This window comes from Cherax quadricarinatus, chromosome 42, assembly GCF_038502225.1.
Source record: "Cherax quadricarinatus isolate ZL_2023a chromosome 42, ASM3850222v1, whole genome shotgun sequence".
Lineage (NCBI taxonomy): Eukaryota > Metazoa > Arthropoda > Malacostraca > Decapoda > Parastacidae > Cherax > Cherax quadricarinatus.
This window is the reverse complement of record NC_091333.1, coordinates 420,808-436,009: the sequence shown is the minus strand read 5'-3', so window position 1 is coordinate 436,009 and position 15,202 is coordinate 420,808. Positions and strand designations below refer to the sequence as shown.

General features: G+C 39.7%; 1 protein-coding gene across 4 annotated transcripts in view; it reads left to right on the top strand.

Annotated features, from left to right (window-relative positions):
• Positions 1-15,202, top strand: part of Arl6IP1 (ADP-ribosylation factor-like 6 interacting protein 1) — a 74,010-nt gene that overhangs the window by 28,416 nt on the left and 30,392 nt on the right. For 2 of the 4 annotated variants that reach the window (XR_011393061.1, XR_011393062.1), the window contains exon 6: positions 2,808-3,018. Coding sequence is in view for 2 of the 4 variants with exons in the window: in XM_053786250.2 (XP_053642225.2) it covers positions 2,808-2,968 (161 nt within the window). In the remaining 2 variants the exon portion in view is untranslated. Of the gene's footprint in view, positions 1-2,807; positions 5,180-15,202 lie in introns of those variants that run through there. The other 2 variants (XM_053786250.2, XM_070093181.1) reach the window with 1 other exon arrangement.

The window sequence follows — 15,202 nt, the reverse complement described above, 5'->3', positions numbered from 1 at the left end:
GTGGGGTAGGGTGAGGCTGGTTGTTGTGCAGAGTCAGCAGCGTGGGTAGTAGCGTGGCCCGCTGATGGTGCCACATGGGCCGTGCCACCCTCACTATCACCACCACTGCCTGCTCCATCACTCAAATCATTCATACCCATCATTACAATATCGTCATCTTCACTATCAGGTCGTGGTGTAGGGCCACGGGATGTGCTCCCAGAGTTTCTCCTTCCCCTTGGAACATCATATGAAACACTACCAGACCGCATGCTACGTCGTACATACTGCCACTTCACTGGGGAATATTCACTCTCACTGTCACTAGAACTGCTTTCAGTGACCTTGAAATCACTATCACTATCACTGCTAACATCTGGGTGTTGTACACGACCAAATACTTTCCTCTTTCGTCCTGGTACAGGCGAACGTGAACAAGCCGGCCCAGCACCAGAGGTGGAAGGTTGTGGGTCATCTGGGTTTTCATCACTAATTACGTTATCCTGGGCACTTTTTCCGGTAACACTCACTTCAAAACCCTGGAATTCACTGTCACTGACATTTTCATCGCTGTTAGAGCTATCACTTGGGAACAAACGACCTCCAATCCGCCGAGGAGTGAGGAACTTCTTACCGAGAGGCATGGTGAAAATGGACTAACAACATGGCGTTCCCACAATGCACCGCTGGGTCCCAGACTTTTTTCACAGGGTGCACACTGACCACTGAGACCCATTCTCTCTCATGTAGGCCTACTAGACCTTTCCCGCTTGATTTGAAGCCGCTAGAATTTGTGCGTATAAATACGTCAGAAACATTGGCTCGTAAGACGTATTTATACGTCGGAAACAGTCAAAGGGTTAACCCTTTGACTGTCACAACCCCAAATTCTGAGGTGTCTCCTGGTGTTGAAAAATTTTTGAAAAAAAAAAAAAAAAAAAAATTCTTATGAAATGATAGAGAATCTTTTCCTTACGGAATTACGCTCTCATGAAGTTAGTGACCTTGGCGATATTTACGAATTGGCGATTTTGCCCACTTTGAGCCCTATTTTCGGCTAATTCCATTGTTCCAGTTGACCAAACTCACAGCTATTTCTTTAGAACTCCATTTGTTCTATCGATTGAGTACAAGAAACTGCCCATTTACCGATTTCAACTACCCAATAACGTGGTCAGAAATTTGCAATTTGGCCAATTTCATGCAAATTAAAAAATATGACAATTTCAAAACAAGGTTCAGAATGAACAATGCAGACATTCCTGGCTCTAAAATAACATTTTCTTTGTTCATCAGTCATGTCTCCAGGCCCCTCTGATATTACTCTTGCTTTCTATTTTGAATTTTTATTCAAACAAAAAACAGAAAATTTACTGTTATGCAGACTACTGCAATATTGTAATAATTGTATAAATAATGTCAGCCCATTCATGACTGCATATTAGAATGGCTAGTTGGACATTTATTGGACAATGACATCATTTGTTTACTTTTGAACATTGGCAAAAATCAAACATTTCCCCTACTTTGAGTTCCATTTCAAGGTTCTTTTCATAGTTAAACCAATCAAAATCGCCTCTATTTCTATAATACGTTTTCCATTCTATCAAATGAGACCAAGAAAACGAGAATACAACCATAAATACTATACACCACAAAGTCGGCGTTTTAATCCAAAAACATGGTCGGAGTTTTTTTTTTTTCTCATTATGCACTGTGTGCTGCAGGATTTTTTTTTATATGGTGCACACTGACCACACAGACCCATTCTTTCACATGCGGGTCTACCAGCTTTCTCCTGCTTGATTTGAAGCCACTAGAATTTTTGAGTATATATACGTCAAACACGGTGGCTCGTAAGACGTATACGTATATATGACTGAAACAGTCAAAGGGTTAAAGAGCCGGAATTGGCCAATTTTGCACCAGTTCAACAAATTTCAGTTTAAAAATAGAGCCCAAAATAAACACTGTAGGCATTCTTGCTGCTAATACATCCTCTACTTTCCCAGGTTCATTAATCATGTCCTTAGGCCTCCCCTGAGGTACACTTGCCCTCATTAAGATGGGAAATTTGCAAGGTTCTAAGACTTGTGAAGATAACAATAATGAATTTAGTTGGAGCTCACATCAATAATTGTGCATCACCCAAAGACCTCATAGGTATTGTACTAGTCATGTCCATTATCATCTGCCCTACCCAAGGGATGTTGAATGTGTTTATGATCAACTGAAATGCTCAGATGGTTTCCTGTGCCACAATATTGTGTAATGCCTTTAGATAACTGACAGAAATGAATGCAAATTGCTGTATAACTTGTTTTTCCTCTTATGTTTTGTAAGAAAGCATTCTAGTTTCTCATTCCTGTGCACTGAACATTTGTTGTACTGTATATAAGCACCCTGTAACTTATGATAAATAAGCTGAAGAACTTAGCACTGTGCATACCTCAATCATCTACATCACCATGAGAAATTTCAAGTTTCTCTAATAAAACATTTTGTGTAGGTTTTGATTCTGCACATCTCTCTGGTTTTCAGTTTATCCTAAACATGCACTTCCCATGTCTGAAGCAGCTTTCATTTACATGTTCCCAAGGAATTTTCTTACAAGTCTGTATGCTCCTCTGGATTTAGCACTTAGTTTTGATTGTAACAATAATTTTCTTAGTAGTATCAGGAAAAAATGACCCTGAAAAATGCTGAAACCTTAAGTTCTGCAGTGTAATGACAAATACAATTTGCAATGAAATTAAAAATAAAAAAGCATTCTATGTTTATTTATATAATTTGTTCATATGAACTCTTCCTTTTTTTTTGTATTGCAGTGTTGGTAATTGTCTTGCTCCCAGGCCTGAAGCACCATGAAATCATACAAAAATATTTGTCAACAGCTCTGAAGACATTTGCTAATTTGATGAAGAGCTCAGTTTCAGCTGTACAAGGAAGTGGTTCTGTCACAGAAGATGCTTCTAAGAAGAGGGAATGAGGGTTATAATGATAAGTTGGCATTGGCACACCACTGAATTGTGTTCTGAGGTATACATACAGAAATAAGAATTTTTTTTATTTTGTTTAGGTAGTGGATGTTTATTAGTTTGAAATTAATGTACAGTAAAAGATAACTATATAAAGTAATCTTTAAACAGTTGATGGTTCACAGGTAAGCAGTTATGATTCAGTGAGGATATCATCTTTTGCCATGATATTTGCATGTCATAAATATATGTAAAATGACAGACACTAGATGCTAAGATGGAGCATCTCTTTGTATACATTATTTTTATTATTTTATAACAAATTTTTATTTGCTGGTCAAATTATTTACTTTCAAAATGCCAAATCTGTGTATAATTGTGTAGTAGTACATACTTTATACATATTAAATAGTGCACTGGTATTGTACTTTCAACAATGAAGACTCCATATTGGATTTATTACAGATTAAAACATCTCTAAGAATTCAAATTGCATATTATGTTTGCATTCAGAACATTTTTGGAAAATAATTATTTTGAAAAGTTTTGAGATAGTTTTTGTTTGTATATTTAACTGACATCAGCTGTATGCTGATGTCAGTATAAGCTGTATGTTTTGTAATGCTGGTTACAACCCTGAATTAAATGATTACGGGTATCTCATTACGATGACTTGGAAACTACATTACCAAAATGCCCTTGTTCGTTGATGGCCATGTCTGCTTAGGAGAATGAGTTGAGAGTAGTTTACTGGTATTTAACTTGTGAACAGAAATCAAGGTGTTGTTTCCCATTTAACAATAGAACTATTACATCTTTCAGCTGTATTTTTGATAGTGTTGCAATAAATTTGGATTTTACCAAATAAATATACATTATATTTCATTTTCAGTATAATGTTGCTGTATTTTAAATTTGTTGCCAAATAACTTTGATGCCTCTCCTGGGTACAGTAGTATTATTTTAGGTCACCTGTGAGACATTTTACTTTTATGATCAAGTTCCTATTCCATAATTTTGTCTACACTTTTTGATAATTTTTTATTAGATTGCTTTAATGCTTTAGGTAACACTACTTTTTATGTCTAAGTTTTATATAGCACGTTATCTTAGTTACTTCAAATTTGTGTTAGTGAAAATTATTTCTTTAATGTCTGGTATATTACAATTACTCGCACTGAAACTTGTATACGTCATAATGTCCTCAGAGCTCTCCACAGTAAAGCCAACCTCCTTAACTGGGAAATTAATTTCACTAGGAGTACATAAAGGGAGACTGAACAAACTTGAGGAACATAAGAGTGTACAAACATGTTTGAGGTTGCTAACCATTTTTATTTTGGTCTTCATTAGATAATGTGCAGCATTCCATTACAAGATAGCTAGAATAGTCTAAAAGAGCTGTCAAATAACATTTCACTAGTCAACATTTTTTACATATTGACATTTCTTAACTTTGTTTATCAAAGAGCTATGTTGTCTTTTGGCATGTATATCAGCCTTGGAAAACAGAAAATTTATTGCTGAATATAGACAAACGGTCAGTCCCTCAGTCTAGAAAAATAAATCTGAGGTGGTCAGTTTCTCAGTCTGGAGAGAATTTTCTTTATTAGAGATCTTGTTTATGGATCAGTGCTTTTAGTTTTATGGAATTTAGAGAGGCTGTGAAGAGCTAACAGGTAACATTGTCTGGATTATGTATTATGTACGTAGTTATGTTTATAAGAGCTTTTATGACATAAATATAATATGCAGTCACAATTTATACTTGTAGCTTTACTCTTTGAGCTACATTTATTGTCCACTGTTATTTTTCGGTACATTAATTTCTTCCTTGGCAGGTCTCTGTAACACCTGTCCATTATAAATCCTCTTTGAAATTTCAATTACTGCTCACAATTTTTGCTGCAGTTTTAAAGCAGCATTCACCAAATATCTGGTCATCAGTCATAGGATGAACTTTCAGTCAAAAAGGATAAATTTGCACCTGGACCAATTAATCAGTAGAGATGGCTCTTGTGGAAAATCTTAGAAAATAATCATGACTGAAGGGTACCAGCAATTTAAATGCTTTTAGAGCTGTAATACTGTACTGTAATGTGATTGGCATGAATATTATTGGTTTAACTTGCCTTAGTTATGGCATGCATGCCAATAATTTGCATGAGTGATACAAAACACAAATACAAAATATATTTCCATTGTTGTAATGAAGTGTTTTTCCTCTTCAAGGGGGGCTCCTTGGTGTGGTGAAGAGGCGCTTGGTCTGAGGAATTAGACCTGTCGGTCTCCTTCCTCAGACCGAACCTAATTACCCCCCAATCCCCCCTTCCCTCTCCCATCCTCCCCTTTTTCCTTTCCTCCTCCTCCTTCCCACCCCTCCCTTTTGCCCTTCCTTTTTGGTCTTTGGGATTTTTTCCCACAGGCACGCTAGTTCCTAGGTAGGGGAAAGGGTACTGGGGTCCATCCCATTCCATTGAGGTTCTTGGCGGTGGCGTAGTTTGCCGTGGAATCTGGATTGCCTGGGGATGTCCCGATCCCTCTCCGGTATCCTGGAGGGTGGCTTTGGGTGTCTTTCGGGCGACGGGTGTATCTCTGGAAGCCACCTTTCGGATTCCGGGGGTGGCCGAGGTAGCTCGGCAGATGTGAGGTTGCTATACCCGGATTGCTGGTTTACTGGCATGATGGGTAGGGTATGGCATGGGTTCCATGCTGCATCTGTGCTACTTGTGGTGCTGAGGTCCTCTTGGGCACGGATGGAGATTTCTGGCCCTTTCATTCCTCCTAGGAACTATCCCTCCCTGGTCCCCCCTTTTTTTATTCTTTTTTTATTTTTATTTTCTTCTTTCTTTTTTTTTTCTTAAAAACAACCATGAACCAGAATTACACACTGCTGTTATCTATCCTATCTCAGGCTATAATTTATTGTATTCTTCAGATCCTTTTCCTGATGGAACCTTTAATGAAAGTGCCCTTCTTCTACGTACTGATATTCCGTACCATCAGCTATTTGTTTGTACTTCGCTGCATTACACAGCAGCCCGTATCCACTTGCATAGGTGGTATACACTCTGTTCTTTGTATCTCTCTCCTTCTCGGGCATTATCTATCCCAGATACTGCCTTTCTTGTTTCATCATTACCGCCACCACTTCTGTTACTTGGCGATTTTATTTTTTTTATTATTTATTATCACACTGGCCGATTCCCACCAAGGCAGGGTGGCCCGAAAAAGAAAAACTTTCACCATCATTCACTCCATCACTGTCTTGCCAGAAGGGTGCTTTACACTACAGTTTTTAAACTGCAACATTGACACCCCTCCTTCAGAGTGCAGGCACTGTACTTCCCATCTCCAGGACTCAAGTCCGGCCTGCCGGTTTCCCTGAATCCCTTCATAAATGTTACTTTGCTCACACTCCAACAGCACGTCAAGTATTAAAAACCATTTGTCTCCATTCACTCCTATCAAACACGCTCACGCATGCCTGCTGGAGGTCCAAGCCCCTCGCACACAAAACCTCCTTTACCCCCTCCCTCCAACCCTTCCTAGGCCGACCCCTACCCCGCCTTCCTTCCACTACAGACTGATACACTCTTGAAGTCATTCTGTTTCGCTCCATTCTCTCTACATGTCCGAACCACCTCAACAACCCTTCCTCAGCCCTCTGGACAACAGTTTTGGTAATCCCGCACCTCCTCCTAACTTCCAAACTACGAATTCTCTGCATTATATTCACACCACACATTGCCCTCAGACATGACATCTCCACTGCCTCCAGCCTTCTCCTCGCTGCAACATTCATCACCCACGCTTCACACCCATATAAGAGCGTTGGTAAAACTATACTCTCATACATTCCCCTCTTTGCCTCCAAGGACAAAGTTCTTTGTCTCCACAGACTCCTAAGTGCACCACTCACTCTTTTTCCCTCATCAATTCTATGATTCACCTCATCTTTCATAGACCCATCCGCTGACACGTCCACTCCCAAATATCTGAATACGTTCACCTCCTCCATACTCTCTCCCTCCAATCTGATATTCAATCTTTCATCACCTAATCTTTTTGTTATCCTCATAACCTTACTCTTTCCTGTATTCACCTTTAATTTTCTTCTTTTGCACACCCTACCAAATTCATCCACCAATCTCTGCAACTTCTCTTCAGAATCTCCCAAGAGCACAGTGTCATCAGCAAAGAGCAGCTGTGACAACTCCCACTTTGTGTGTGATTCTTTATCTTTTAACTCCACGCCTCTTGCCAAGACCCTCGCATTTACTTCTCTTACAACCCCATCTATAAATATATTAAACAACCACGGTGACATCACACATCCTTGTCTAAGGCCTACTTTTACTGGGAAAAAATTTCCCTCTTTCCTACATACTCTAACTTGAGCCTCACTATCCTCGTAAAAACTCTTCACTGCTTTCAGTAACCTACCTCCTACACCATACACTTGCAACATCTGCCACATTGCCCCCCTATCCACCCTGTCATACGCCTTTTCCAAATCCATAAATGCCACAAAGACCTCTTTAATGCCCATCATTTCCTCTGGGGGGGTCTCACTGTGATTCCTGTGGCATTCAGTTAGAGGCTTTTCTTGCTACCCACCCTCTCCATGTTTTAAATACAGGTACTCGCACCCATTTTGATCCTAGGACTCATACTCTCTCTTGCATCGATCTCTCAGTCTGCTCTTCCTCCTCCGCATTAGACTTCACCTGGTCTGTTCTCCCGGATTTACATAACAGCGATCATTTCCCAATCATTCTTACTTCCCCTTCATATTCACCACCTCTTAACCCACGCTGGCAATTTGATCAGGCAAATTGGAAACTTTACTCACAACTAACTGTTTTTAGTGAGGTTCCTTCTTCGTCCTCCATTGATGAGCTTTTACACCTCTTCTCGTCCTCCCTTTTAACCGCAGCTTCTCATTCTATACCCCAAACTTCGGGCAGGCATTCTCAGAAATGCGTGCCTTGGTGATCTCCTGCTTGTGTTCGTGCAGTACGTTTGAAACGCGCTGCGTGGGACAGGTACCGGTACAATAGAACCACGGAGAGACTTCTTGATTTTAAGCAGAAGCGTGCGATCGCTCGCCGTGTCATCCGTGACGCTAAATGCACTTGCTGGCGAGATTGTCTCCACCATCACTTCTGCTTCCTCTATGAGTGCAGTCTGGAAAAAAGTACGAAAACTGAGTGGTAAATATTCTCCTGACCCGGCTCCTGTTCTGCGAGTTGCTGGTGTTGATATAGCAAACCCACTAGATGTTGCCAATGAAATTGGCAATCATCTGGTCTGTATTTCTCAGGGGCTCCATCTATGCCCCTCGTTTCTTTCCTCAAAGTCTGCCAGAGAGTTAGCACCCTTGGACTTTTCTTCTCTCAGAGAAGAACAGTATAATGTGCCTTTTACACTTCAGGAACTGGAGGCAACACTCTCAGCTTGCCAATCATCGGCAGCTGGGCCCGACGACATTCATATTCGTATGCTACAACATTTACATCAGTCAGCCCTTGCAGTCCTATTATGCCTTTCCAATCTTATTTGGTCACAGGGAGTTCTTCCACAGCTGCGGAAATCTGCCATTGTTCTCCCTTTCCGCAAACCGAGTACTACGGGACATGAAGCCTCCCACTATCATCCCATTTCTCTTACCAGTGCAGTTTGCAAAGTGATGGAACGCCTGGTAAATAGACGTTTAGTGTGGTATTTAGAGACACACAACAGTCTCTCCACTCGTCAATATGGCTTTCGTAAGGGCCATTCTACCTTAGACCCCTTACTATGCTTGGATACGTATGTTCGTAATGCCTTTGTGAATAACCACTCAGTTATTGCCATAATTTTTGACCTTGAGAAGGCATATGACACAACTTGGAGGTATAATATTTTGGCCCAAGCCCACTCCTTAGGCCTTCGAGGCAATCTACCATCCTTCCTTAAGAACTTTTTAACTGACAGACATTTCCGTGTTTGGATTAATAATGTGCTCTCCCCGGACTTTGTCCAAGCTGAAGGTGTCCCCCAGGGATGTGTTCTGAGCACAACACTTTTTCTCCTTGCTATAAATGATTTGGCCTCTAGTCTTCCATCCAATATTTGGTCATCACTCTATGTTGATGACTTTGCTATTGCACGTGCAGGCGCTGACTGTCACCTCATTACAGTTTCTCTCCAACATGTGGTCGACCGTGTTTCCACTTTGGCCACCACGCATGGGTTTAAATTTTCGAGTACCAAAACTCACCAAATTACTTTCACTAGACGCTCTGTCATCTCCGATCATCCTTTGTACCTCTATGGCTCCTGTATCCCTGAACGTGATAGTCAGGTTTCTAGGCCTCCTCTTTGACCGTAGGTTATCCTGGAAACTTCGCATTACCTCTCTGAAGGCAACTTGTCACAGCCGGCTGAACCTTCTTAAAACCCTTGCTCATCTTTCATGGGGAGCTGATCATCGAACTCTCCTTCGCCTACATTCCGCCCTCATTTTATTGAAACTTGATTATGGTGACCAGATCTATTCAGCGGCCTCTCCTGCTACTCTCTCTAGCCTTAACCCCATTCATCACCAATGATTACGTTTATGCCTTGGTGCGTTTCGCTCTTCCCCTGTTGAGAGCCTCTATGCAGAAGCGAATGTTCCATCCTTATCCGATCGCCGTGATGCCCATTGCCTTCGCTACTATGTACGCTCTCATGATCTCCGCAATCCTTCCATTTATAGAATGGTCACCGATATTAGTAGACATTCTTTATTTGTTCGCCGCCCGTTTGCTCCGTCCCTTCTCCCTTCGCCTACATTTGCTCTTGTCTTCTCTTCAATTACCACCTCTCTATGTTCATGTAGCATCTCACTTTTCCCTACCCCCCTGGGAAGTTCCAACTGTTCGAGTCTGTTCTTTCTCACTCCCTTGCTCGAAAGCCCAACTGTCTATGGTAGCTTCCTGCTCTTTTTCTTGACCACTTCCACTCTCATTCTATTGCCATTGCAGTGTACACAGATGGCTCTAAGTCTTCTGATGGCGTAGGATTCACAGCAGTGTTTCCGGACAGCGTCGTACGAGGGCATTTACTATCTTCGGCTAGTATCTTTACTGCTGAATTGTATGCCATTCTTGCAGCACTTATCCGTATTGCATCTATGCCTGTGTCATCATTTGTGGTTGTCTCAGACTCCCTTAGTGCTTTACAGGCTATACAGAAATTTAATACACCTCACCCCTTAGTCCTCCGTATCCAACTTTGGCTACGCCGCATCTCTTCCAAGCATAAAGATATTGTTTTTTGTTGGATCCCTGGTCATGTTGACGTACAGGGCAATGAACAGGCAGACACTGCTGCGCGGTCAGCAGTACATGACCTACCAGTTTCACATAGAGGTGTTCCATTTACGGACTATTTTGCTGCAATAGCTACCCACCTTCACACCCGTTGGCAACAACGTTGGTCTACTATGCTTGGTAACAAACTTCAGTCTATTAAACTGAGTATAGATTACTGGCCATCTTCTTGTCACCAGCGTCGAGGTTGGGAGACTACTCTCTCCCATCTTCGCATTGGCCATACTCGTCTTACTCATGGTTATCTCGTGGAGAGGCGCCCTGCTCCTCTCTGTGAGAATTGTCAGGTTCCATTATCGGTTAGCCACATTCTATTAAACTGCCCGCTTTATCAACGAGCACGCAGAATATACCTCCGTCGTCGTCTTCGCTCCGCTGCTCTCTCTTTACCTTCCCTTCTTGCTGATGGACCCACCTTTCATCCAGACTCTCTCATTGACTTTTTGACAACAACTGACTTACTTCACAAACTCTGATGATACCTTCAGCCCTTTCTACCTCAATCTCTTGCTGCCCTCTACTCCCGCACTATCCCCTGTCCCGCTATTTTCTGTAACCTACTGATCATCCCTCCCCCCTTTTACCGCCCAATACCCTCGCTTCCTTCCCTACCCTGCAGTGCTGTATAGCCCTTGTGGCTTAGTGCTTCTTTTTGATTATAATAATAATAATAATGAAGTGTTTTTGAATATTTAAATTAAAATGAAAGCTATGTCAAAATTTAAAATATAAACTATTTCCACTTTTTAAACATTTTGCCAGTACAGAGCACAGTCACAAATTAAAAAAAAATTACTGATAAAGTTACAAAAAGTAGAATTTGAAATTACATGGCCAGTTTGCTAGAAAATATTGTACTGTACATATGCAAAACTCATGTTGGTGCTCCGGATACTGTACTCTGTTCCATTATTTGTCGTATTTTTTATTTAAAATTTTTTATGCAATTTATCAATTGTTAAAATACAGAGACAACATAACATACAGTGCTTATCATTGAGGTAATACCTGACCCTGCTAGGTTTTTTTGGTTAGATAAAAAGTTATGCTGGCCTGCCAACTCCTAGTGGGCTGTCTTAGACTACTTGCTGTATCTTAAGTGTCTTCTAGGCTGTGGTGGACAGATTTGTACCCGTGGTCTTCCAGCACCACGTGGTCTTGAGGGCCAAGTTTGTTGGACATTTTTGGCTATTGACAAATTAATATGTCAGTAACTTACTCCTACCCATGAGACAATTACACGTTTCTCTGGATACTTAAAGCAGGCCACCAAATGAAGGAAACGGTAGAAGCCACAGATGTGGGTGCGAGTTCAGCGAGAATCTGGTGGTGTTGGTTCCTTGAGGATAGTGTTGATGACATGTCCAAATCAAAAGCATGTACAAGGAAGCCTAGAAATGTCTTCACTAATGTTAACTGTATTAACTACTAGAATTGCTCTACGATCATTTGCCCTTATTTTTCATTCATTGTGGTGCCATGATTTTTATTTAAGTTAATGCTTCTCATCACACCATGAAATGTGTTGTTCAGTGGCTTCATGACTGTGAGGTCCCCTTCTTAAATGACTGGCTTGGAAATTTCCCCAACTTGAACTCGGTTAAGAACCTCTGGCCTGTCATAGAAAGAGATCTACTAGGGAAAGGATATCGGCCTGTTCCCATGACTGGAGGTCACTATCTGAGAGTCATGGGGTAACTCTTGAAACCCTCAAGAATGTTTGTTAATTGCTTTCTAGACGGTTGAAGGATGTCCTAAAGTACAAGGGATGACCTATTTTGTCGTGGTTTTAGAGAGGATCGGCATATTTTAATGATGAGCACTGTATCTGAAGATAATAAATCTTTAAGGACTGTAGCTGAAATACCTGTACAGTAGGATTTTAATATTACCAACCCAGTTTGTTAAAAAAAAAATCCTAATTTGTATAGTTATTACAGTATATAAACTTGAATACAAAATTTTATACTAATCTTTGCAATAGTTTTCAAGATTTATAGTGTTCCATTTCATATTTTATGTAAAGTTTGTATTTTCATAGCCCTTGCATATTTAGTCATGAAACAAACGGTAGGTCTCCACATACTTGTGACAGTGTTTTTTTTGCAAATTGTTAGTAAGTATAGTGTTTGTTACTTGGAACTAATTTTCTCAGACACATTTTATAATCAGAGATGCATTCCTGAGCCATAATACTTTGTCAAATTTCTTGTATTTTTAAGTATGTATTTTATATTCAATACACTACTGTGTCTAATCAGTTACAAAAAGTATTAAACATTGTTTAATTAATGTGTATATGTTAATTAAAGAGAACAGTGCTACAATACAGCATAAAATATAGGACAGTACAGTAAACATGTAAGGGCAGGCAGCAACTCAACTGTCTCCCTCTTTCTCATACTGATATTTGTTCCCAACTTCTCTCACATAACTCAAAACTCTACATATGCTCTCCACTACCTCAGTTATGTTGAGGGTATTGGTTTCTTGAATATATAGTGTGGAAAGGTAGTTGTGAGGATAATTATGCGAGGGAAGGTGTGGTGTGAGTGAGCATAATTCAAGCTATCCCACATGTTACTGAACTTGTCCACAACATGGGCAGCAGCAGGTGCTACAAAAAAGAATTAACTCTCCACATGTATAAAAAAAAGCATGCACAAAATATCAATGCATTTGGTATTTTGCCCATTGAACTCACAATTTAGGACTAATAGGAGTTAAAGTTGATTAACTGGTAAATCCAGAGTAGAAGAATTTTCAATGATCCTAACACTAACAGACAGTGGGCTACAACAATAACAGACAATTCTGGATTTACCTAGCTTTCTCTTAAATCCAGAATTGTCTGCAAAAATAATGGGCAATTCTGATTTAATGGACTTGTTAAATTCAAAATAAATTTATGCAGTAGACTGTAAGAATAATGAACATTTTTGGCTTTAATGCACTTTCTCATACTTCCTAATGTTGATGGGCCACAGATTTTATCTGTTAAATTATTGTAAACTGAGGTTTTAATGTAAATCAGTTTTATAAAAATCATAAATATTCCAAACAAGTGTGAGCACCCATACATGCATACAGTGAACATACACAAAGTATGAATGTATTTGGTAAGAATTGAGAAAATTTTTCCAATATTTTTAATTTCACCTCAAGAAAATCATAAATATTAAATTTGTAGTCAGCCAATTTCTGCCAAACAGATGTGAACTTTCTCTACCTATATAAAATGAATATACACACCGGTTAGCCATACTTGAGTCCTGGAGGTGGGAAGTGCAGTGTCTGCACTCTACAGGAGGGGTTTGGGATATTTGCTGTTTAAAAGGGACATCTATACTGTTGTATCTGTCTGCCTCTGGCAAGACAGTGAAAGTGTGGATGATGGTGAAAATATTTCTTTTTTGGGTCACCCTGCCTTGGTGGGAGACAGCCGAAAACAGTATGAATACGTTTGGTAAAGAAAATATTAGAATTTTGTTTTTTTCAACAAGCTGGCTGTCTCCCACCGAGGCAGGGTGACCCAAAAAAGAAAAACGCTCTCACCATCATTCACTCAATCACTGTCTTTGCAGAGGCGTGCAGATATGACAGTTCAGATCATATCAAAAGAGCAGTATGTATTTGAAAGCAATTAATGGGTTCTGAAGTGCCAGTATCGTGAGTGGAATATTGTAAGTCAAGGACCTATTGTATGCAACTTGTGCAACCCTATTGTCAGTATTTTATGTTAAACTATTAGCCATACTTTGTGTGTAGTAAATGGGGATTTTTTAATTTCTTCATTCCCAAGGAAGGAATTGAGTTCATAAGCTAATATTCATGTCAAAGAATTGAGTTATAGGTTATTGTTCATGACTAACAATAGAATTCATGGGTTATCATTCACATCAGTGTTGTTCATAAGTTATTGTTCGTCAAAAATTGCATTTCGTGAGTCAACGTTCATGTTAAAGAATTGGTTATTGTTCACATTCAGTGATTTTTTGTAAACTGGTGTACAATAAATGATTGACAAAAATCACATTTTCTGGACTTTGTTAAAATCGATTGCTGGGCACACTACCAACATGAGAGAGATGGGATGCAAAACACACTGTTATGTGACAAAGTCACATCTTTGCTTTGGACTCCTGGTTCCTCTCTCATGCTCTCACTTATGCTTACTTCATTTGTTTATTGTTGAACTCTGTAAGCATGTTACAAGTGATCCAGAGTTTTTATTTCATATATCTTTCGCATTCATTGCTGATGCTGTTTGTATCTTCAGTAAGCTCAAAGAAACTTTACTGAGTTCCTGGACATTACATTCAATTCAATTCAATTCAATTCAAATTCAATTCAAACTTTATTCTCTATAAGTATTACAATGCTGAGTTTACAGAATTTGGTTATTGTGTGGTTTACATGTAGTAAAATAATAGTTACAGAGTGTACCACTAGAACGCCTAGCATGGCTAGGCATTTCGGGCAGACTTATATTAAATCTTAGGTTTAAAATGTTACAGAATTATGAGATAAGTTGGTATTATGGCTAAGTGACTAAATACTAGTTTGTGAGTTTAGCAATGTGAATGCTTTTGTTTTGGCACTATACATAGTTTCAGTATTGGAGTATCACAGGCCAACTTTTGACTAGTTAAGATTCATTATTTTGAGATTGAGATTGATATTTCTGTTTATGGTCAAATGGGTGAGTGAGTGTAAGTGTGAACCACCAGGTGGTATTCGTATTATTAGTTGACAGGGTGTATCAGGGAGATAAGATGTTTTCTGATGGTAGTTTTGAAGGTGATGAATGTGTCTGCAGTTTTGGAATTTTCAGGTAGGGTGTTCCAGATTTTAGGGCCTTTGACATACATTGAATTTTTGTAA